Source organism: Schistocerca cancellata, chromosome 5 (assembly GCF_023864275.1).
Source record: "Schistocerca cancellata isolate TAMUIC-IGC-003103 chromosome 5, iqSchCanc2.1, whole genome shotgun sequence".
NCBI classification, from domain to species: domain Eukaryota; kingdom Metazoa; phylum Arthropoda; class Insecta; order Orthoptera; family Acrididae; genus Schistocerca; species Schistocerca cancellata.
In genome coordinates this window covers 294,036,181-294,060,895 of record NC_064630.1, presented here as the reverse complement: position 1 = coordinate 294,060,895, position 24,715 = coordinate 294,036,181, and the positions used below count along the sequence as shown (strand labels likewise).

Below are 24,715 nucleotides of genomic sequence, written 5' to 3'. Positions count from 1 at the left end.
AAGCAACGCATACTATTCGCATTCAAAATAATAAATATGTGAAAATCATTCAGTTAAATTACACTTTTTTTATAACATACGCTTCTCTGTTCATGTACAGTAATCATATTAAGAAACGCAAGTAAGACAACATTTTAAATAAAAAAGGCGTAGAGTGACAGGTATAATTGCAAGCAATCTGACAGTGTAATGGTGTAATGGTGAACGGGAAGCATCGTAAATTCATAGTTACGGTTCGAAACACTTGGAAAAATTTTTTTTCTGTTATATTTTGTTATTTATTCGAATTATTTGGCGTTATTTGTGAGTCTATAGTCACTGTGTCTATTATCCAAAATGATTCCCTTTGTGTGCATGGAAATTAGGAGGATGGGTATATTAGCCATACTAATGGAATGTGGGAATCCCAGTAGCGATGTTGTTTCTGCAGTTTGCTCCCACCTCCAGTTCCGTTCGTGGTGGTTCTTCTGTCTTCAGCTAAGGCTTTCCTCACAGTCACATGACACAAAAGCAGCGCATTTGCTGCAGGAAATACGAAACTGCCAAGACGCCTAAGTGATAGTTTCATACTTTCTGCGATATGATTAGCGCTCTCACACCTCATTTGTGTTTATATGGACATACTTATACAGTAGACATTAAAGATGATAAAATGTGTAGATTTATTAGATTACAAAACAAACTGTTTCACTGTTTCGAAACACCGTATCGAAACATTACATTGTACTGTTTCATTTGTTTCGAAACATTTACGTGTTTCAGTTTGCCCATCTCTACTTGACACTGACGTAGACGTGCCGTTCCGTTAACGGCCTGTGTGACTGGCACCTTTTGAATTTTGAAATTCTTTGTCATTTTTTGAGTCGGTCCTTACCAAGGACTGGCATTCCACATAATTTTAATAATTTAAATTTATCTTGACTTTGTACAATTTGCTGTTTAATTATTAATGCAGTTTCTAACAGCCGCTGCACCAAAGCACTAAATTATTGTATAACCAGTATAATTTTTCTCGTTCCACATTAATGAAGTTTGCCTGCGTTTGAACTATAATTTCATTTCAGTTCATAATGAAATATTATTTTGTTAGGTATATGTATATTTGCTATATATAAAATTGTTTTGTATGAAGTGATACAAGTTTCAACTCGATAATAAAATGCAAATATTATTTTCTCACTTGTAAGTAAATGGTTGCAATCTAAAAAATTGTTATGATTTTATTCCCTCTCCTCGAATTTCTCTGATTGACATCGACCTTGGAAACTGTTGAAGATGTTGTGTAGGTCTCTGATTGTATTCCGTAGTTCAGTTGGCGTAAAGAGCCGGTGTTTTTTGAAAGAAAGCAATTTCTGTGTTTTGAAGTTAATACCACAAGTAGGTTGGCGTTTGGTTTATTATGAGGTTCTAGCATTTTTTCTGTACAAGTTTGTTGCCACCAATAATCCGGTTAGTTGGAATGAATTGCAATACAGACGACCGCCGGTTTTCTGTTCAGTGCCCAGCTTTCGTTTCAGATGTTGTACAGAAGTAGTGGATACCAAGAGACCGATATACATTTTGTAAAAGAAAATTGTAAAGTGGACAGTTAAGTCCAATGTCGGCATGTTATGGTATTGATGAGTTAACTGCGCAGTTATCTTATCTATTAGATAACGGCTAGACAACTGGAAAAAAATGTTATCCGTGTTGATGTAACTTGCAAGGACAGCTGGTGACTACATCTCTATTAGTTTTCTGGATTGGGGCTTTCATTAAAGCAACCAAGAGGGACAGCGTGCTCGATTGGTTACCCGTACGTAAATGTGTGAGGACTAATATTCCAATATATATCAAGATATAGGATCGGTGGTAATGTGTGCAAGCGGGTTTGAAAATATCTTAAAAACATGTTCTTGTATTAGAGTCATGTTATTATTTAGGGAACACAGGAGTGTAGAACTCATTCTTTACCAATTTGGCCCAGTTGAATAATTATAGATATTTAGCCTATTATCGTAACTTCGCTGCGTTTTATAAATACTTCATACATCGACGGAATGTAATCGAATCACACTGCTAAATCAACACAGCTAACAGAAAGTTAATGTATAGCTGAAACAACCCGGTACTTTGATGATGTAATAATTATATATAATAAAGCCACTGGTGTTTCTATTTTAACTTTGGCTTACAATGCTGCATTCATTTGGCATTAATTTTTTCCATTAACCTTAAGATCAGAGAGAAATTGAAATTTGGTAGATGGTGTTGTATTGATTAACTGCGGTCAATTGTTAAATATTCCTGGCAGTTTAGTGCTGTGAACACCATTTCAGATTTTTGTTCTATTCTTATTAGGTTTCACTTTGATGCTCAATATTCATGCCCAGACCGTATTCCACTTGGATAATAAGGTTTACAACAGCTGTCACATTCTTCTCACAGTGTTGCAATCAGTCTCTCATTCATGTCTTCCCATTCTGTAATAGTGCCCTTAGGTGTCTTTCGTTTTTATAGTCCCTCTACATTTTATCCTTCACTTTTTCGTTTTATTACAGGCTTGCCATCTGAGCTGCTCTTTTCTGCAAAGGTTCTGTTAATTTTCCTGTTGACACCAACTATTATCTTTCCCATAGTAATGCAAGCTTCTATAGCTATGCGTATCCTCTAATCACCCCTGCTATTCTAAATTGTACTAAATTTTTAGTTACTTGTATTCTATTTTGCCTGCTTCATGAGATCCAGTTCTATAAACACACTGGAAAAAAAAATTAGTCACCCCAGAAACATCACTCTGTAACACTGCCCTTGATAATAGCCTTGTTTCTGCGACAGAGTCCTTAATTTTCTTCAGGTATGCTACATTCAGCTAAAACCAGTGGTTTTGATTTTGTGGATCAGTCTAGGTGCAGTAGAATGTTTGAGTGGTCATCAAACAAGGAACATATATATGTACCATTGTGAACACAGTAGCTGCAATATTCGAAGGTCAGAGTCTGCAGCATACTCATCATCAAGTGGCAGAAGAAATGGCAACTCAAAGTTAATGGGAATGTTCAGATAAACCTCTAGCTAAAGTTAGGTATTGAACTTGCCCCAAAAACTTGGTTGTGTTGACAGACTGCTCTTTAGGGCAGCCAGAGGTTGAGGTCAAGTAGGATGATGACAAGTAGGTTGTGATTTGGCGAAGCCAGTGAGTGGGAAAGGAGAAAATCCGTTTGTGGTAGCAAATTGACTGGTTGTGAAGCCTAATGTTTACTGCCTTGACATATTGAAAAATGCAGGGGCGTCCAATATGCAAGCAACCTGGTTCATGTTCATAGTAACTTCATGAACGGGCCAAAATAATGGTATAAAAAATTCTATTCTTTGTATAATTTGAAAAGAAACAAAATCATGACTTAGACTGCAGCCTTCAGTCCACTACTATCCACTTGGTGCACTGCGTGTCCCATTGAAGAAGTGGTGCTTTATGCCACTGTTAGCAATGGCATCTCCTGCGAGGCCGCCAACTGTGAATGTTCATTGCAAGCATTTTCTGTACAAATTTCAAACTGAAACGGGTTGAAGTAGGTCTGCATTCACTGACAACAGCAACTTGCCTGATTTGAAACCAGTTTTCATTGCTAGCTGTGACACTCGTCTGTATTCTCTGTTATTTAGGACTTTTTTTATCATCAGTGTTCTTGCGACATGCTACATGGCTGTGACTTTAATACTATACATTTTAGACTCATTGGACAGTCTGTGTTGATACACAAACAAATTGGATACTTCAGGGTGCGATCATGACCATATTCCAGCACAATCGTTCATTGCTGCCATTCTTTTAAGCCTCGCTGTCAATCCATCTTACTGCATAGAATCCACACAAGCTTACCAACTGGCAGTACACATTAATTCAGTGCCAAGACTTAAGTAAGTAGTGGAGTGTCACATGAAGATGTTCTACCAATTCTGCACCTTCTACACCACTCTAAAACTGATGAATGTGCTTGTGTAATGGAGTAACTAGTATTTTGTCAGTGAGCTTATTTTCTTTTGTTGTTGTGCTTTTCAGTCCTGAGACTGGTTTGATACAGCTCTCCATGCTACTCTATCCTGTGCAAGCTTCATCATCTCCGAATGCTTACTGCAACCTACATCCTTCTGAATTTGCTTAGTGTACTCATCTCTCGGTCTCCCTCTACGATTTTTACCCTCCAAGCCTCCCTCCAATATTAAATTAGTGATCCCTTGATGCCTCAGAACGTGGCCTACCAACTGATCCCTTCTTCTAGTCAAGTTGTGCCACAAATTCCTCTTCTCTCCAATTCTGTTCAGTACCTCCTCATTGGTTACATGACCTACCCATCTAATCTTCAGAATTCTTCTGTAGCACCACATTTTGAAAGCTTCTGTTCTCTTCTTGTCTAAACTATTTATCATACATATTTCACTTCCATACATGGCTACATTCCATACAAATACTTTCAGAAAAGACTTCCTGACACATCTATACTAGGTGTTAACAAATTTCTCTTTTTCAGAAATGCTTCTCTTGCCATTGCCAGTCTACATTTTACGTCCTCTCTAATTTGACCATCATCAGTTATTTTGCTCAGAGCTACGCATTCCTTGCATCTGTTAAGTTTTTAGTTGCTTAATTCTTCCTTTAATAGAACTCTCAACATCTTTTTGTTTTTTTCAACTTCTCCAAGACATAATTATGCTACTTAATTTCCTGTCTTTCTGTGATGTCTTCATCTTTAATCAGCAATCCATAATAAATAAATTGTGCTTGTTTTGGAGTTTATAATCTGGTTTCCAAGTATCCGTCTCAATCCCATCCTCCCACTCCCCCACCCCCTCCCCCATCTAGTCCACATTTTCCTTCTATTTATTTTTGCTAGTCTTTCTTTTCCTGCAGTTTAGTCCCATTCCCCATCGTTATTACAATTAAATTTTTCTTTCACTGAATGTATTTGAATTAATTCTTTTGTCTCATCAAACATTCTTTTCAAAATTTTCCTGATTGAGAGAGCTTGTGGAGAGGGAAACATGTGCCACTGTGGTGGGTCTTAACTTAATATTTATCTGTCTCAGTTTTGATGTTATGTTTAGCATTCTGTTCCTCGTAGTTCACCATAATAACCATTTTCTCATTCATTATTGGACCTTTTCTGCAGTATCTGTATTTTGGTTTTGTGTTGACGATTCTGTACTCACCTGACCATAAAATCTTGTTCTTCCCTCCAACATGTCACCTACAATCCTTTTAACTTGTCTTCATACCATTCTGCAGCACCTCTAACCCAGTCAATCCAAGCCATCCGTCCACACCACCTGTGCCTCGATTCTGCCCCCCATATTTCTTGTGCCCCAATTCCATTACATTTTATCTTTTCATGTATCCACCTATCTTCCTGCAACAGCGCCCCCCCCCTCCCCCCCCCAAGTTCTTCACACATTTCTCTTGCCCCTCTCTTTCCATCTCATTGTTAGTCTGAGTACCCTTTTTCACTTCCACCATCCCCATCTTAGCTAGTATAGTTCCTTTGAGTATGTTACAATAAATTTCCTGCATGTTGCTTTTCCAGTCTGATTTGGTTGATGATGGACATTGAACCTGAATTTCCCTGCTCACTACCCCACTATGTAGACCACTTTCTTATGATTGATACACTTTTATTGTGAAGTTCTCTTTATAGATTCTATTTGCTGATTGGTTTCAGGATAACAACAGGTTCTTCAGCTTGGGCTGTAAGCTAAAAAGCATGGATAAGCACCAAGTTGCGCCTGATGTTATTGATAAGGCCCCTCCTCAGGTCTTGGAGGTAAGTTACTCCTGCTTACTGGTACATTGTTTTGGACAAAATGGTAAGTATATGGATTTGCTGTAGCAATGTTCCATAGGAGTGAGAGTATAAAAAAATGTGTGTATGTGGTACAGTGACTGAATTTCCAGGTGTTACCAACCTGTTGCCATGAGTTGCTGGATGGTGGTAACTGCTCTCCTAAAGGTTTATGGAGTGAACAAACTTGATTGTTGATGCACTTTTATTCATATTCCTCTGTGGCTTTTTATAACACTTACCAACATGAGTAAGCAAACCACATCCCCTAGCATTTTTCCTTTGGCCTGTATGTTTGCTTGAGCCACCTGCCATTGTGACATGAGTTATAATAGCAGTAATGACTATCTTGTTTCCGTAACCATTAAAATTATGTGATGGTTCATTTATGAGTGACTACAGGTACTGGGTTTGAACTGCACAATATCTTTAAAAAATTTTAGCTCCAGTAGTTCATCCACTACGCAGAATGGTAACCACTCCATGTGTGGCATTATCAGGTACCTACATAGTGTTATTCCCCCAGACTATTCAGGGGCTAATTGTTACCCCTCCCCCAAGATTGGACAGGTGTGTGTATCTTATTTGGGACTAGAGGTCTCTGCACTATGTCGTCCATCCAATGAAATCCATCTCTGGTTACCATTACATTGGTGGGGTGATGACCCTTGTGGTCATAGTGGATAGTACCCTGGTAGAACAGTCAGAGTGAAGAGACTCAAACTAACTGTGCCCGGCAATATTAATGCAGCGGTCTCCTCAGATGCATAAACTTATTTACAGAGAAGGGATATAACCAAATAAATTTTCCTCTTAGCTACAAATTGAAATGGAAGCCAACATGTTAAACAAAGAAAGATATTTGTTCCTCAATTTCTGATCTGTAAGAGGGCTGGCTGTGAATCATCCCCAAATACCAAGCCATTATTTGTGGTGGAGTAAATTTAAGACAAGAACGGCTAAGGCATTTCAATGAACAAAATGCGGAATGATTGTGTATTGATATAAACTTCTTCTCGTGCTAAGTCATGAGCACTGTCATTTTGATAAACTTGGCAACATCCCTTATGCCTATTGCCCCCCCCCCCCTCCTCCTCCTACTCTAGGACCTAAATATGTTTTCTTCCACAGGGACTTAATACAATACTTCAAATGGATTACAGTTTGTGAACAAATGTGGAAAGATTGGGTGTCCATTTTGTGTGTTTGGTCCAGTAAGCGCCTGAAGATGACAAAATAGACTATGGAGCAGTTAGATTGGATTTTCGGGGTGACTTATCACCAGAAAAGTTACTGTTGTGATTATTGGAGTGCTGCAGAACCTATGGCAAGCTCCTGAAAAGGTGCTTAAAATGTGTGAAATTTGGCCATACGTCATCTAGTTGCACAACAAATGAAGCTATCTCTAGAGATCGCGAATGATCACTTCATGAGGATCCACCCTGTATACAATTTCTAGAAGTGTCACCCCTCCCTCCCTCTGCCTTCCCCATCCCAGTATCCTTCTCCAGATCACAAACTGCCACATCACGGGAAGTCAACATAAGATCTAAGAGCTCATGGTCTTTGATCATTTCGTATGCCAGGAAGTCAGAAATAAGTAATATCGACTTTACCCTGTCATATGACAGCTACTCCCAAAATGTTATCTCTCCATGATGTATGATGCAGATGAATATTCCCTCTCCCTCCTTGTTACTGGGCACTAGTGGTCACCTTACTTCAGTTGTTCATGTGATGATAGAGGTTACCACCTCCTTTCCCTGCACTGTGGACTTTGACTACCTCTGGCCATTGACACCATGTAGTAGATGGTTGCTCCAGCCTGATCCTACTACCCTAACCCCCACAACCCTGCACACTGATGACACACTTGAGCTGCACAACATACTAGCTACACAGTGTCTCATACAGAGACTTTTATGTCGGCATGTTACTAATGTCAGCTGTTGAAGTTAGATTCAGCAGTTGAGCAATTCACACTGTGCAACAAGTGTTAAAACTATTAAAATAAAAAACTAAATGAAAAGTTCAATTGTCCGTTGTAGTGTATTTATTTAAGTAGACCTTAATAAAAAGAGCTTCAGCGGATTGTTGGACTTTTCATTCAGTTTTTTATTTTTTATATTTTAATATACTGTATGGTTAAATGATGGTGGCGTCCTCTTGGGTAAAATATTCCGGAGGTACAATAGTCCCCCATTCGGATCTCCGGGTGGGGACTACTCAGGAGGACGTTGTTATCAGGAGAAAGAAAACTGGCATTCTATGGATTGGAGCGTGGAATGTCAGATCCCTTAATTGGGCAGGTAGGTTAGAAAATTTAAAAACGGAAATGTATAGGTTAAAGCTAGATAGAGTGGGAATTAGTGAAGTTCGGTGGCAGTAGGAACAAGACTTCAGGTCAGGGTTATAAATACAAAATCAAATAGGGGTAACGCAGGAGTAGGTTTAAAAATGAATAGGAAAATAGGAGTGCTGGTTAAGCTACTACAAACAGCATTTATTGTGGCCGAGATAGATACTAAGCTCATGCCTACCACAGTAGTCAAGTTTATTTGCCAACTAGCTCCACAGATGATGAAGAGATTGATGAAATGTATGACAAGATAAAAGAAATTATTCAGAAAGTGAAGGGAGACGAAAATTTAATAGTCATACGTGACTGGATTTCGACAGTGGGAAAAGGAAGAGAAGGAAATGTAGTAGGTGAATATGGAATGGGAGTAAGGAATGAAAGAGGAAGCCGCCTGGTAGAATTTTGCACAGAGCCTAACTTAATCATAGCTAACACTTGGTTCAAGAATCATGCAAGAAGGTTTTATACATGGAAGAAGCCTGGAGATACTGGAAGGTCTCGGATAGATTATATAATGGTAAGACAGAGATTCAGGAACCAGGTTTTAAATTGTAAGACATTTCCAGGGACAGATGTGGATTCTGATCACAATCTATTGGCTATGAACTGTAGATTAAAACTGAAGAAACTGCAAAGAGGTGGGAATTTAAGGAGATGGGACCTGGATAAACTGAAAGAACCAGAGGCTGTACTGAGTTTCAGGGAGAGCATTAGGGAACTATTGACAAGAATGGGGGAGAGAAATACAATAGACGAAGATTGGGTAGCTTTGAGAGATGAAATGGTGAAGGTAGCAGAGGATCAAGTAAGTAAAAAGACGAGGGCTAGTAGAAATCCTTGGGTAACAGAAGAGATATTGAATTTAATTGATGAAAGGAGAAAATACAAAAGTGCAGTAAATGAAGCAGGCAAAAAGGAATACGAACGTCTCAAAAATGAGATCGACAGGAGGTACAAAATGGCTAAGCAGGGATGGCTAGAGGACAAATGTAAGGATGTAGAGGCGCATATCACTATGGGTAAGATAGATACTGCCTATAGGAAAATAGAGAGACCTTCGGAGAAAAGTGAACCACTTGCATGAATATCAAGAGCTCAGATGGAAACCCAGTTCTAAGCAAAGAAGGGAAAGCAGAAAGGTGGAAGGAGTATATACAGGGTCTATACAAGGGTGATGTTTATAGGAATGGAAGAGGATGTAGATGAAGATGAAATGGGAGATATGATACTGTGTGAAGAGTTTGACAGAGCACTGAAAGACCTAAGTCGAAACAAGGTCCCCGGAGTAGACAACATTCCATTAGAACTACTGACAGCCTTGGGAGAGCCAGTCCTGACAAAACTCTACCATCTGGTGAGCAAGATGTATGAGACAGGCGAAATTCCGTCAGACTTCAAGAAGAATATAATCCAATCCCAAAGAAAGCAGGTGTTGCCAGATGTGAAAATTGCCGGACTATCAGTTTAATAAGCCACGGCTGCTAAAAACTAACGTTAATTCTTTACACACTAATGGAATAACTGGTAGAAGCCGACCCCGGAGAAGAGCAGTATGGATTTCGTAGAAATGTTGGAACTCGTGAGGCAATACTGACCCTAATAGATTAAGGAAAGGCAAACCTACGTTTCTAGCATTTGTAGACTTAGAGAAAGTTTTTGACAATGTTGACTGGAATACACTCAAATTCTGAAGGTGACGGGTAAAGTACAGGGAGCGAAAGGCTATTTATGATTTGTACAGAAACCATATGGCAGTCATCAGAGTTGAGGGACATGAAAGGGAAGCAGTGGTTGGGAAGGGAGTGAGACAGGGTTGTAGCTTATCCCCTATGTTATTCAATCTGTGTATTGAGCAAGCAGTAAAGGAAACAAAAGAAAAATTTGGAGTAGGAATTAAAATCCATGGAGAAGAAATAAAAACTTTGAGGTTCACCGATGACATTGTAATTCTCTCAGAGACAGCAAAGGACTTGGAAGAGCAGTTGAACGGAATGTACAGTGTCTTGAAAGGAGGATATAAGATGAACATCAACAAAAGCAAAACGAGGATAATGGAACGTAGTCGAATTAAATTGGGTGATGCTGCAGCAGTTAGATTAGAATAGAAGCTTTCGGAATGGGGTGCTACAGAAGAATGCTAGAGATTAGATGGGTAGATCACATAACTAATGAGTAGGTATTGAATCGAATTGGAGAGAAGAGAAATTTGTGGCACAACTTGACTAGCAGAAGGGATCGGTGGTAGGGCATATTCTGAGGCATCAAGGGATCACCAATTTAGTATTGGAGGGCAATGTGGAGGGTAAAAAATCGCAGAGGGACACCAAGAGATGAATACACTAAACAGATTCAGAAGGATGTAGGTTGCAGTAGGTACTGGGAGATGAAGAAGCTTGCACAGGATAGATTAGCATGGAGAGCTGCATCAAACCAGTCTCTGGACTGAAGTCCACAACAACAACTTATTTTAATAGTTTCAACAACTGTAAATAAGTACATGTTATAATGTATTAATTGGTCAATCAGTTATATACATAACTACTTTAGCTGTGGCTGGCCTAATTTTAAAATTATCAGAAATTGAGGCAATCAGTACATGCCCCATGGTTTCTGTTATACATGCTGACACCATGTTAACCAAATGTACAGCATGACTGCAAGATACATGTACTACTACTCCATTGTCTTGGGTTTTCATAAACTGTGACAGTTTTAGGTTGAATGGTGTGTTCAACATATAATACCTTGGCTTTTACCTGCATTGGCTGATAAGAGTTGGTCTAATTGCACCAGCATTGATGTTGCAATATGAATGGATCCTGTGCTAGGATATATGAGGTGGAATCCAAAATTTTTGGGACTGGTGCTGCCATCTGGAAAGTAGTAGTAGTAGTAGTAGTAGTAGCAGTAGTAGTATAGTAGTAGTAGTAGTAGTATAGTAGTAGTAGTAGTAGTAGGAGGAGAATTTTGCACCGCTAGGTGGTGAGAGCTGCATATCTGAGGAGTCAGTGTGCAGAATGGCATTCAGCTGGGAGGACATGTTGTGTGTTCACAGCAATTTCCGTAATACTCTGTGTTTGGTGTGTGGCGATTTTACGATGGATCCGTGAACAGAACAGCGCATATGTATCAAATTCTGTGCGAATCTCTGGAAAAGTGCTACAGAGACCCTTGCAATGATACAACAAGTGTTTGGGGGACAGAGCGTGAGCCGTATGTGTGTGTGTGAGTGGCATGCTCAGTTCAGGGCCAGCCGTACAGATGTTGAAGATGATGTTCACACTGGAAGGCGCATTAGCCGCACAACACCAGACATTGTCACCAACCTTCAACAGTTGGTTCGTGCGGATCGAAGTCGAACCATTCATGACCTTGTGGATGAAGTTTGTATTGGTTATGGGACAAGTAAACAAATGTTTACTGATGGATTGGGCATGCATTGTGTCACCGCAAAATTTGTGCCAACGATCTTGACTGCTGATCAGAAGGCACAGCGTATTGAAGTGTGCACGGACCTTCGTCAGACCACATCTGATGATCCATCCTTCTGGTCAGGGGTTATCACCAGCGACGAGAGCTGAATTTACGGTTAGTGGAAGAGCCCGGGCTCTCCAAGACCCAAAAAAGTGAGACAGGTGAAGAGCAAAGTGAAGAGCATGATCATCGTTCCTTTGAAACCAAGGGAATTGTGCACAAAGAATTCATCCCACCCAACCAAACAGTGAATTCCGTGTACTACTGTGACGTTTTGTGACGGCTCCGTGAAAACGTGCGCCGCCGACGGCCCGAACTTTGCCCTCAAAGGAACTGGTTGCTGCATCACGACAATGCGCCCTGTCACACGTCCTTGCTCACCAGGATCTTTTTGGCAAAAAACAACATGGCGGTTGTACCCCACCCACCGTACTAGCCAGATTTGGCACCTTGCAACTTCACTCTATTCCCAAAACTGAAACTCAAGTTGAAAGGCCGTTGGTTTGACATTCTAGAGGGATTCAAGATACATCGCTGGTGATGATAAACACCGTCAAAGAACAGGACTTCCAGAAAACATTTCACTAGTGGCAGAAGCGCTGGGACTGGTGTATACGTACGGATGGGAGTTACTTCGAGGGTGATGGTGACCATTAGCCCAAAGGTAAGGTTTTCAACAGATGGCAGCATCAGTTCCGAAAATTTTGGATAGCACCTTGTATGTGTGGGGAATGTGTGATACTGATACACTGCAATCCAAAAGTTTGAAGAAGAGTCAGAAACATGAGATGTACCCAGGACAATGTAGCTGAAGACTTCCCAGTGTGCATGTGTGTTCCTAACCTTATTCACCGGCCCCACACTTTGAGAAGTTGTGGAATGCTCACACCGACACATGACAGATTCCTAGGGGAGAATATATCCGCTTTTGTATGCACAGTAGTCTCTACAAATATAGATTCCCAAATAGTTTTGAGATGACTACCAGTTGATTTATTGGTCAATAATTCTTTAGGTGGGGATATATCTTTGTCTGCTTTTGGTGTGGCCACTATTTTGACATTTTTGTAAGTTTCCAGATATTGCCTAATATGGACCGTGTCATTGAAATTTTGTGTATTTGTATTGAGTTTTGATTGTTTTATTGACTAATACTTTCACATGTCTCATACTTTTTTAATTTTTATTTTAAGCTTTCTATTCTGATATGGTCAAGATCTTTCAGGACTGATTAGCATCTTTTTCTTTGTAGGTGGCTTATGGTTCACACAAAGTTAACCTGGGAAATGAACTGACACCAACTCAAGTTAAGGATATGCCAACTGTTACCTGGCAAGCAGAGGAAGGAGCTTTTTACACTCTTTGTATGACAGGTATGCCACCATTTCTCGAACCACTGGCATAAACATTTCAAAATATATTTGTTTTAGTCTTCAAGTGTTGCATGACAGAATAACTATGATCTTTTCTGATGTGAAACTGTTTCAGACCCAGATGCTCCAAGCCGAAAGGACCCAAAAAATCGTGAGTGGCATCATTGGCTTGTGGTCAACATTCCAGGCTCAAATATTAGTGCTGGAGAGACGCTTTCTGAGTATGTTGGTTCTGGCCCACCAAAGGGTAGTGGTAAGTGAAACCTTTACCTTAGCCATGTTAATATTTGGGCTTTGTTAACTTGTGCTTTTGCGTACATGGAAAAATCTATCGTCAAAAAATATGAACCACAGTTTTGGAGAGTGGTGGGATGTAATAACAACAGTATTGTAATGTGTAACAAAGAGAGAGTAAAACAATATGAATAACTGAAGTGATAGGAAGCTGCTTATTCTTTCACAATCCCTATGAGAGGCTTCTAGGAGTTGTAGGGGAAATTACTAGATTAACTTTTGATAAGCAATCCATGTCCTGAAATGTGCTGTTCGGATGTAAAAGAAGTCGAAGATTGAGTCACTTTCAAATCTTGTGTTTCACAGTATGCACACAGCAGAGGCAATGAGTTCTGACCTGTGTGCTTTTGCAGGAGCCAATGGAATGGACAAAGTTTCAAGTACTTGTTGTCGGATTTGACATCCTGTAGAAAACTGAGAGTGGAGCACATACATGGAGCACCATAGTCAACCCTCATAGATGCAAATGTACCTGTATAGGTCCCCCTCCAGAAAGTGGAGGTGACCTGTGGCAAGAATGGGGCCAGGGGGTGAGGGTGGAAGGGATGGCTGTTTGAAGTAAAAGAGCCAAATTCATTGAACTTGGGATGTAGATTCTCAGTAATGGGAGGGATGAGTGCTCACTCTTGGGAGGAGAAGTTGCAGGGTGGCCATTAGTCAAGGAGTCGGAAATTGAGGGGAGGTGGTAGTTTACATCAGTATGGGTGGAGGCCAGTCATAGTGAGCAGCGACAGAGGCGGACAGCACTAGGCCATCTGCTCTGAAGTTTGGAAAGCTCAAGAGATGTCTACTTTGGCTGCAGTCAAGATTTCAGGATAGTGAAGCAGCTGTGTTCTGCTATCCAGAACCCTCCAGTGAGCACATGTGACCTGCCTTCCATGCACACTATTTGCCAGAAAATTCAGCAGTGAGCTGAAGGTGCCACTAGTCGGCAGTTTTAACTGGACAGGACTGACTTCGTTCTGAGAGGCAGCCAGCTTGGGTCATGTAGGCATGGCAGAAGTTACACTGGGGGAAAACTTGCAAACTTTGCTGAGATGTTTGAAACAAATTTTTTCAAACTAAATGTCTAATGATATGTGCTGTCTGTCCTTTTGGACATGTCCATAAGGACAGACACCACTTATATATAAGGGTGGGGGGGAGGGGTGAGATCTCACCAGGCTCAAACTCTTACGGGACTCAGCGAAATGTCACGAGTAATGAGGATAGTGGGCAAGGGGTGCTATATTGATTGTGTGTGGATGGATTGAGAATTTGGGTATGATGGGAGGCGTGCTTAGGTACTCCATGCAGTTGCAATGGCTGCTGTGTCTGGATGATGCAGTAGTCAGCGAATCTACCTAGTAAGCAGGAGATTCAGGTTTGAATCCCTGCCTGGGACAAATTTTCAACGTTCCGCATAGATTTAATTCAGTGCCCACTTGCAGCCAATGTCTGCAGTTCCTTTGTGCCATGCCAGTGTCTGCAGTTCCTTTGTGCCGTAAATATTCCTTGACTGGGTGGCGTAAAGCACATACCATCTCTAGCAGCCATTGTTGTTGTGTGGCAGAAATGGTGTGTGATGATGTAATTACAATAGGAACTGATGACCACTTGTTAATCTCAGTTTATGTGCATAGTGTGAAATGGGAGATGTGAAAGTGATAGTACCTTCAAGCTTATTTGATAGCCAAATTGTATATTTCCAGACATGGGTTCCTTATGAAATCTTTATCTGCTAACAAGTCCTCTCTACAACCCGTAGAAGTCCTTATATTTACTGTGTTCACATTGAATCACAGGCATAGTGAAGGTTCTTGAAAATATGTCATACTGTTAGACTACAATTATTTGTTTTAATAAAATTACCTGGAGCTATAATTCACTGGCTGAAGTATTTGTATATAGATGAAAATTGTGAAAGGAATGCAAAATTGCATGCAGATTGCATCAGTGCAAACATTTAGTACTGGATATTTCAAAGATTTGTTGCGTAATCCTGTATTGTTAGTGATGTTCTCAAGAAACATGAATTTCTCATAGCTGTTGTAGGTGCACTAACAAGGAGATCACAGAGCAAGTGGATTTTTGTAATCTATTTTCATTTATGATATGTGAAGTTTAGCACTCAAAATGTCAACCTGTGAAATCATATCACTGCAACTCTGTGAAGTTATCGAGAAAACTGACTTCAAAGTTTTCCAAGTGTCTGTAATTCACTAAACCCACTAAACTAAGACAGCTTTTCAATTGACTGTGTGGCTCAATGCATGTGCGCTAAGCAGGTAGCTGGGTTTTGATTTCTGGCTGTTGTAAATTTTTTAAAAATGGCACACGTTGTACTAGCAGTCCTGTGAAGTGAAATACATAAAGATGAAAAAAAGGTAATTAAGAATTTATGTTTGTGATGAAAACTGTAATTTTGTGATGAGTACATAATTACAAATAAGATGATGTGCATTTTTTGTAAAAAATATCAGTTAGATGAATTTTGATTCTAAATGATGTAGTATTCGAACTGACTGGAAAAGAATGGAAAAAAAATGTAATGACCTAAATTAGACTTGAACTAGTGATAAGTCTTGAGACCACTACCTTTTTTACCATCTTTATATATTTGATGCTTCATGGTAATGATCGTAGGATGTGCACCTTGTCTAAAATTTGCATCGGCCAGGAATCAAACCAAAGCCGCCCACATAGTAGACAAGTTTTGTACCCCAAAGCTACACAGTCACTTCAAAAAATTTCTTAGTATTAATGAATTAAAGATGACAGGAAAATTTGAAAGTTGATTTTCTCAACTTTAGAGTTGTATGGTACTGCTTTGGTAGAATGGTATTTGAGTTCTGAAGTTAATGTACCATAAATATAAAAATTACCAAAATCCGAGAGCTTGTAAGCTCTCCTTGTAAGAGTCGTAATTCATCTAAAGTATCAATACTTAGCTCTTGTACTCTATTGGCCAGGCAAAGTTGGTATCACCTTCATTTTGAGAGCAGTATTTTATCGCTAGATAGCACATATATGGTGCTTTAGAAAATTGTCAGCTGAAGTGTTGGGGCGGGGGCACCATGTGCTTAAAAATATCGTGAGTAATGAAAAGTTTTAACAGAAGGCACAGTGTCTGTCACTGGAGCTTATTTGACACTGATATGGCATTGCTTTATCCAGTATACAAGTGGAGATATCTGGACAGATGCAGATGATTCGTATGGTTTTAAGTATTCTTCTAGAAGATAATGACTGAATTCCAGATTACACAAGAGAGAGCTTGTATTGATGGTTTGAAAATGCTGTCATATAGTGCTACTGAGATATGAGGGAGTGTCACAGGCATGTCTGCTTGCTCACAAGCCACCTCTTCTCAAGCTTCAAACAATGGTAGGCGAAATGTAACAGTGGACATTATTGGTTGGTGCTACAGAGCAAAGAAAGATGCAATTAAATTCAGTCTGTTGAAAACAAGATACTGCAATAAGCTCTGCAAACCAGCCTTCTCTCTTTGGCTTTGGAGATAAAATACCATTTGATTATATTTGGTGAATGAGTGATTGAGGCACTGCAGCTTAAATCTCCATCTGGCCATTCAGAATTGGGTGCTTTGTGTTTCTTATAAATCATTTAAACATATGTCAAGTGGTTAATGAAGAAGACTTTGTTGATCTCCTTTCCTGTCCTTTCCCACTTTCTTGTATTTTTTGTATTTTTTAGTGAAACTTTGACACAGGTTGTTTTGAAAGCAACTCTCAGTGAAACAGATATTTATTTCGTATAGGAGACAGTTGTACCGGTGGACAAAAATTTGATTGGCCAAAATTGAATAGTTCTACAGAATTAGGAATCTGACTCACTACCTTCCTGTCATAACTGCTGGTCTTCTTGTTAATCCAGTGTCACAGAGCCTGTGGCTAGAAAGCTACAATATTTTCGGAGGATGTGTTGATTCGGTACGAGTATACTCAAGGGTCACACGGATATGGTCCTCGAAACCCAGAAGGTAATAGACTCCTTGTCTTTTGTAAGAGGTACAGCTTTGAGATAGGGAATTCTCGGTAAAACGAAAAAGCCATAAGATCACAAGGTATGGATGGGATGGAAAAAGTGAGTCTCTTACAGACCATATGTTGATAGAGGAACAACTACAAAATAGACTATTGGATACTAAAGCGATCCCTAGTGTTTTCTTGAAAGGTGATCACAGACTCCTCATTGGCTGCTTGAGGGTAAGTTAACTAAATAAGAAAGAAGGGCACAGGAGAAGAAAATGCAGGGTGTGGAAACTGAAGGCCAGTGGTAAAGTAGTAGAGTTCCAAGACGACATCAAGACTGCACTTCCAAGGACAAATACAAAAACATTTGCAGAGGAATGGAACAGTTACTACTGCAACTGGGAAGGTCTATAGGCAAACCACAGGCACAAGAAAATTGAAGAAAACTCTCTAGTGGAACGGCAGATCAAGAACTGCTCTCCTGAAAAAGAGCAACATGTTTAGAAAACACTTCAGAGACTGAACTGACCACAATAAGGAACTCCACAGAATCGATAAGAATCGAGCAAGACTAGTTGTTACAGAAGAATTAGAGAAGTGGATTAACAAGTAGAGTGAGAAATTGAGAGGGGGTATTAATGAAAATAAGAAAACGCTATATGGGACGATGAAAAATAGTAAGAGAGATAAGGAACATAGTTAGTACCTAACAATGGTGGAAATCTCATTACAGGTGGTGATATGACCAAAGAAACTGGAAAGTCATTTGTTGACGAACTGATAAACGTAAACTGTATACGGTGTATCCTAGAAGACAGAGCTGTAGAACATCCATTTGACTTGGACATTGTGATACACGAAACTTATAGTGGTGTTGAATATGACTGGAAGTACATCAAGAGTGGAAAATTGGCTGATGGTGAAATGAATGGAGAAATGAGCCAAGCCATGAAGTTGTGGGAAAACAATGGATCTATAGACTCTTCTACGATATGGAAAGAAGTGGAAGTACTTGCTGGCTGGAGAATAGGCATCAGAATCCCAGTTTTCAAGAAAGGTGATAGAAAGAAATGCTGTAATTATAGAGGTATCACTGTAACACCTCAAGTCGGTAAACTTTATGAAAGAATTGTTGTGTATGATTTGACCCTTCAATGAAGAAAAACTCAGAACAATATGGATTAAAGAAAGGAAGATCAATAACTGATTTAAATTTTGCTGTCTGCCAATTAATGTAAATGTCATTTGGCTAGGGCCTCCCTTTGGGTAGACCGGTCGCTGGGTGCAGATCTTTAGAGTTGATGCCACTTTGGCGACCTGCATGTCAATGGGGATGAAATGATGATAATTAGGACAACACAACACTTCCATCCCATTGCTCCTGAGAGCATCACATGCGATTGGAACATAGCTAATTCGATAATATCTGAGCTGCAGGGCAAAATTTATTGGATTAGGAGCACATATACAACTGAATTAATAAAAATACAAGCAAATGTAATTCTAGCTGTAGAGATGCTCTTGTCTACAAGACTAAAATCCCATTGTTCAAGTTAGCTGACTCTTAAAGGAATATTGTTGGCATGAGGGAAGGCTACAAAAATCAAGAAGCTACAGTCTTTATTCAATATTCATCTATTTAAAATGTCACAGCAGTGCTCCCCATTCACATTTGTTTGAATTTTTAAATACTGCTACTGTACAAATCTGTCTTCAAGAGAGTAGTTTGCAAACCACTCTCTTCTTAATGCGGCCTGCTTCAAATGAATACTGCCGTTAATGTTAATAATCATTACTGTTAATAATTATTGGTGTTAATAAAAAAGCATCATCACCAACTAAAACTGCATCTTATAGCATGTCAAGTGTTCTCAGTTGTAATGCATGCAATGTGATACGTAATTTCAGTTGTGGCGACAGTGCTTCATGCATTACAATATCTTTATTCCTTATCACATAATTAACTCTATTTAGAAGAAATGTTAACAGTTCTGGTGACATTCTAAGATATTAAAAGAACTTCTTGGGTCTTCCATTACAAATTATTTCAGCAAGGATTCTGAGCAACCGAGCTGACGTCTTTTCTTCATCCGGTCATGAATCAAAACACGTTTCTTATTTTTTTTTTTTCTCTCATGCAGCGATTCCACACAACAAGCTTTTAACTCCACCACAACTCGTGCGACGTGCAGCTGCCAAAACTTTCACTTCAGACACGACTCAGGAACCCACAAAACGATGAAACTAAAGTGTATACTGGTTTTGCCTTGTCCACAGTCAAATATGAAACCATTTGCGTGCAACTCATTCCATGCAACGAATGGCGCAACCAAATGTCGCCATGTAAACTAGGTTTAAGAAGTAGTGTTGCTGAAAGCATTAACAGACAACCAACATAAGAGGCGGATATTTCTTGTAGAGCAGAGTATACTGACATTCTAGTTATGAGGAATTGAAAACATGCAATCCATAGCCATGGCTTATATGAGAAACTAGTGCAGGAATGTTACTATTCAGCAGAAGAATTCATGAATGACAAACTGCAAATTTGAGCAGGAGAGAGTAGGTGTATGTCCACTTGCTTTTCCAGCTCATCTCCCTCGTATAGACCCTGGATATACTGCTTCCACCTTTCAGCTTTCCCGTCTTTGCTTAGGAGTGGATTACAATCTGAGCTCTTGATATTCATGTAGCTGCTTCTCTGTTCCCCAAAGATATCTTCAAATTTTGCAGTAGGCAGTAGCTATCTTTACTCTGGTGAAATACGCCTCCAAATCCTTACATTTACCCCCTAGCCATTCCTGCTTGGCAATTTTACACTTCCTGTCAATCTCATTTTTAAACATAAACTGTTAATATTTAAAAGGTGTTACTTTCTAAGAATAATTATTAATTGCTTAGTTAATTAAATATGCAGTACAGTATATTATGTTAATGATACTATAAGAAAAATTGTAAACCAGTTTTTGTGTTTTGACAAGTTTCCCGTACATAAAGTCAATAACTGGAAATTGTATGTTAAAAGACAATAAAATTCTCTTCCATACCTCTAATCTGTTAATTGTGCTCCACTTAAAATTCATACCAAGTAATAAGAGGCAAGGACCAACTTTAGGTTATTGGCACTAAGTAGTTGAATGTTATGAAAACAGAAATTGATATGATATTGCTTCACAAGGGAATGCAGGGGAACTCACAGAGGACACGCAAAAGCAACTTGTGCAGCTCCATGAAGGGCTTTGCTTATAGGTAACAGTCACAGCTTGGTGAAAAGTCCGAGGAAGTCCAGTCCACTATAAAAGTTCAATCCAGTTACTCATGGATCCATCTGGTGCCAAAGTTGAAAGCAACTGATACAAACCCAAAATATTAAACTAGTGTTTAAAGTATTTCACACATGAGGAAAATGCAACTATTTCAATGGTTGACTGCCACATATACAGATCTGTGAAACTGAAATAAGTGCTCCTAGTCTTGAAAAGCAGCTGATGTAGACAGCTTTCTTATTGCATTTTACATCAAAATTACTACATAGATAGTCATTTTCTTAACTAATATTAAGTGAAATCCCCTAACACAGTGAACAGTCTTACAAAATGGGAAAAGGGCTCATCATTCTTGTTTAAAAGCAAGGCCTAAGGAAAGATACACAGTATTACAGAGCGATTGCTCATGCATGGACACTGTTAGAGGGAAAGCAATTTTTCTCCAAGCACCATTATGGTTATTGGAAACAGAAGTAACACATTATTTAGCAAATAGTTGAGTAGCTTGTCTTTAGTTTGCGAGTGTTGTGATACTATGATACACCATATCTGGCAATCAAGAATGTCTTCTCAAGTATGTAATTGGCTTGAAGTACTGACAATGTCTGAAACGAAAGCTCAATAGAAGTGAAAGAAATACAGAATGTGTCCAAAAGAAGTGCAGTAGGACCACCCATATTCTTAGGATGCATACTATTACTTAAATAGCATTTTTTGGTTGTTGTTGGATGTTGCTCTTGTCTGCAGGAAAATATCGTTGCTGGATGATTAAAAGAAAATGCAGAATGTCTTTTACAGTAATTCTGCTTGATGTGCTGAGATACAGATATTAGTTCAAAGTACACTGTGCGTGCACTTTACTGAAGTTTGTTGTGCGTATATGTATACTTGAGATCTATGCTATTGGTGCAAATTTAATGGTCAGTTGGTAAAGGAATGCAAGGTTTCTTTTTTATATTGGAACCACATGCCCAAACAGCAGAAGTATGTGTAGTTGCTGAATAAGTCTTTTACATTTAATTCATATGTGCTCACTTTGACGGAATCTTAGACCTACTTTACAGTATGTGTGACAGTATTACAGTATTTGTGACAGTATATCTATTTGCTTTTCACTTTGAACTTGTGGCATAGTGCATGTATGTATGTGTGTTAATTTGTCCATGTGGCATTCTTGCAGTGAAATATCTTGCACCAATTCTCAAAGTTATAGTAAAACCCCCTCTCATCAGACTGACCCAAAAAATTGCAAAATGTAGGAAAGTGTGAAATACAGGAAAGTATAGGAAACACAACAAACAAAAATGAATAAATTACTCTTAGTGTGTAATTGTCTTTATATTGTTCAAAATATGAAATTAAAACAATTTAAATATTGCTGATTTGAAAAAATCTGAAATGATTAATTGGAACAGCAGTTAGCTCTACTTATCTCTCTGCAGTATACAAAACACCAGTCACAAAGGAATGGCTAGGTGCTGACATATACAGATGCATCCGGGTTTCTCTCTTCATCCCGATCATGTCAAATGGTGCAAATAAAACACGGAAAATAAATCTTTCATTAAACCACATTAAAAAGGTATTCATTTTCTAATGTGAGACTTATCATTGCTAATCATTATAAAGTCACACTAAATAAAACTTTCAACACAATAGTGATTAAAATACTGAAGTTGGCAGTTTAGTAAACAGACAACAGGAGGCATGAAATCTACACATTGTTGCCAACAAAGGGGTGACTCTGCTCAGGGATGTCCTGGGTGAGAGAGGGAGGCCAGAACTGTTGTTGTGGAGCATCTGAAGGAGGAATGTTCGTCTGACATCAAGTTGTACCAGTCTAAGACTGCATGCCTAGTGCAGATTAGCAAATTTCATGGGAGGTAATTATGACTCGTGAACGAACATTATTGAAACGGCTGTCTTGAAACACAATGTTTATTTGCTTAAATGACTGAAATGAAATTAAGGCTGTTGTGATATGCACAGTGAGCAGACAGAAGGTTGCTACTAGAGTCACTATCATTAGATCATTATTATCATTAAGGCAGTGTCTCAGCTTACTTTCCCACTCTTCCAAACAATGCAAGCCTATAATTCAGGTGGCTGTGACCTAGCACACCAACAGTGAAAATCATGCTTAGCACGCTAACACAAAGTTAAATGATTAATAACTTTGCGTATAGTCAGCATTTTCTGCTTTGTTCCAAGGCTGACTTTGAGCTGGAATAGAATCCACTTTTTGCAGAGATGTGTATGAAAATCAATGTTTTAGGTTGTCATAACATAAAAGAAGACTTAAAATGCAGAAAATGTTGTAATATGGAATCGTTTATGATGGGAAAGCATGAGAAAACATTGTATTGAGAGAATAGAACTTCTGTTGGGATCAACAAAAATGAAAGTAAGAAGCAGAAAAATGTAGAATGTGGGTATGTAAAAAGGGGGTTGTACTGCTTAGAGGTTTCTAGAGATTAGCCACACAGAACTGAATCTACAGTCTTCCTGTATTTAGTGAACATTCCTCTTACCAGAATCAATTCTGAAGAGGTACTTTTTTGTCATTGCTCTTTCCTGCTGAAGAAACATGTTCTTTTCTGGAAGAAATGCCTTTTGAACCAGGTTATGTAAATTTATAATTATGGTTCAATCCTGGATGAAACCTGAGCACCTTGACTTGTAAACATCAAATAACAGTTTAGATGTGGAATGATCATAGACACAAATCCAGTCAGTAAAAAAATAACACATTTATTTAAACTATAATTACAATAATCCAAAAGCTGTAACAACACAAACAATTATGAACAAATTTTTATTACAGTGGTGTAGACAGTACAATGGATGACGGAATTTCACAGCAGAATGATGCTTTACGGCCTCCCTTCAGCTGCCTTCACAAATACATTGACAATCAAGACTCAGGAAAATTCTAAAATATGCTTGTTAAAATAATTAGACATACAATGCTAACAAATAAAGCAGTCAGTCATGCTCCAGTATTAAAAGGAGATAACAGTTAGTAAAGATCAGATTTGTTCAGTGAGTATAGATGTAATTAAGAACATCAATATAGTAATGACTTGAAAGACAGTGCCAAGAAGAGCCCCATACTTTAAAGAAATTTAAAATATTTAACTAGTTTAATTTAATGGAAGTAAACTGTTTGGTATCATCATCATCATCATGTTTTCAGCCTTAGGCTCAATCTGTTTGCAACATTAGCCTTGTCATACAGTTCAGTTTTCCTACCATATTTCTATGTTCAATCTGGTCTAGTCCTTGTCTCTTTTTCTCAACACACTCCTCCACACATTTCAGCCATCTATACCTTTCTCTTTCTGTTGGTTTTTTCCTTCACATCTCCACCTCATGTATCTTCTTGGGAATCCTCTAGTTTTCCATTCTTTTTAAGTGCCCATACCATGTTAACCTTGGTACTTCTATCCTGCTCTACAAGGATTCTTCTTTCAATGTTTCCCTTATCCTTTCATTCTTCATACTCTCTCCTTGTTACTCCTATCCTACTTCTGAGGAACTTTATTTCACATGCCTGTTACCTACTTACATATCTTCTCTTCATTACTCATGTTTCAGTTGCAGAAGTTATTATTGGGATGCAGTAACTTGTACATATTACTTCTTTGCTTTCTTGTGGGATATTGTCATTACAAATGAGGATCCTAACATCTTGCAGGAAAGCTTCTTCCTGTCTGCTGCATTCACTGATCTCTCTTTTCTTCCATTTTCCTCTTACACACTTCCTGTGTACTTGACCTTTTCCAGCTTCAGTTGTTCTTCACCTCCAGCCCTTATTCCGATAGTTGGATCCCTTGTTTCTTGTTCTAGCCAGGATTTCACATTTGTTTAAATTATATTTCATTTCACACTGTCTTACAGTTTCTTTCCAAGCATCCAGCTGTTCTGGAATCTACTCCTCCATTTCCCCAGATCATCAAGTCACCTGCAAACACCATTGCTTTTATCTTTTCTCAGGTTTTTTCTGCCACCTTAGTTAGTATCTTATCAAAGGCCACACTGAAGAAGAGAGGTGACAATGCACTGCCCAGTTTCATACCACTTGTTTGATGGAACCAATCCATCCTTTCATTTCCCAGTTTCACACAGCTCAGACTTCCGCAATACATCTCCTCCATTC

The 24,715-nt window shown here is 38.9% G+C and overlaps 1 protein-coding gene across 3 annotated transcripts in view; it reads left to right on the top strand.

The window, feature by feature from the left end:
- The first annotated feature begins 1,243 nt into the window (after nucleotides 1–1,243).
- Nucleotides 1,244–24,715, top strand: part of LOC126187654 (protein D3-like) — a 63,431-nt gene continuing 39,959 nt past the window's right edge. The window contains exons 1-4 of one of the 3 annotated variants that reach the window (XM_049928864.1): nucleotides 1,244–1,377; nucleotides 5,697–5,798; nucleotides 12,902–13,022; nucleotides 13,138–13,275. In XM_049928864.1, coding sequence (XP_049784821.1) covers nucleotides 1,276–1,377; nucleotides 5,697–5,798; nucleotides 12,902–13,022; nucleotides 13,138–13,275 — 463 coding nt within the window. In that variant the 5' untranslated portion in view covers nucleotides 1,244–1,275. Of the gene's footprint in view, nucleotides 1,378–1,650; nucleotides 1,808–5,696; nucleotides 5,799–12,901; nucleotides 13,023–13,137; nucleotides 13,276–24,715 lie in introns of those variants that run through there. The other 2 variants (XM_049928865.1, XM_049928866.1) reach the window with 2 other exon arrangements.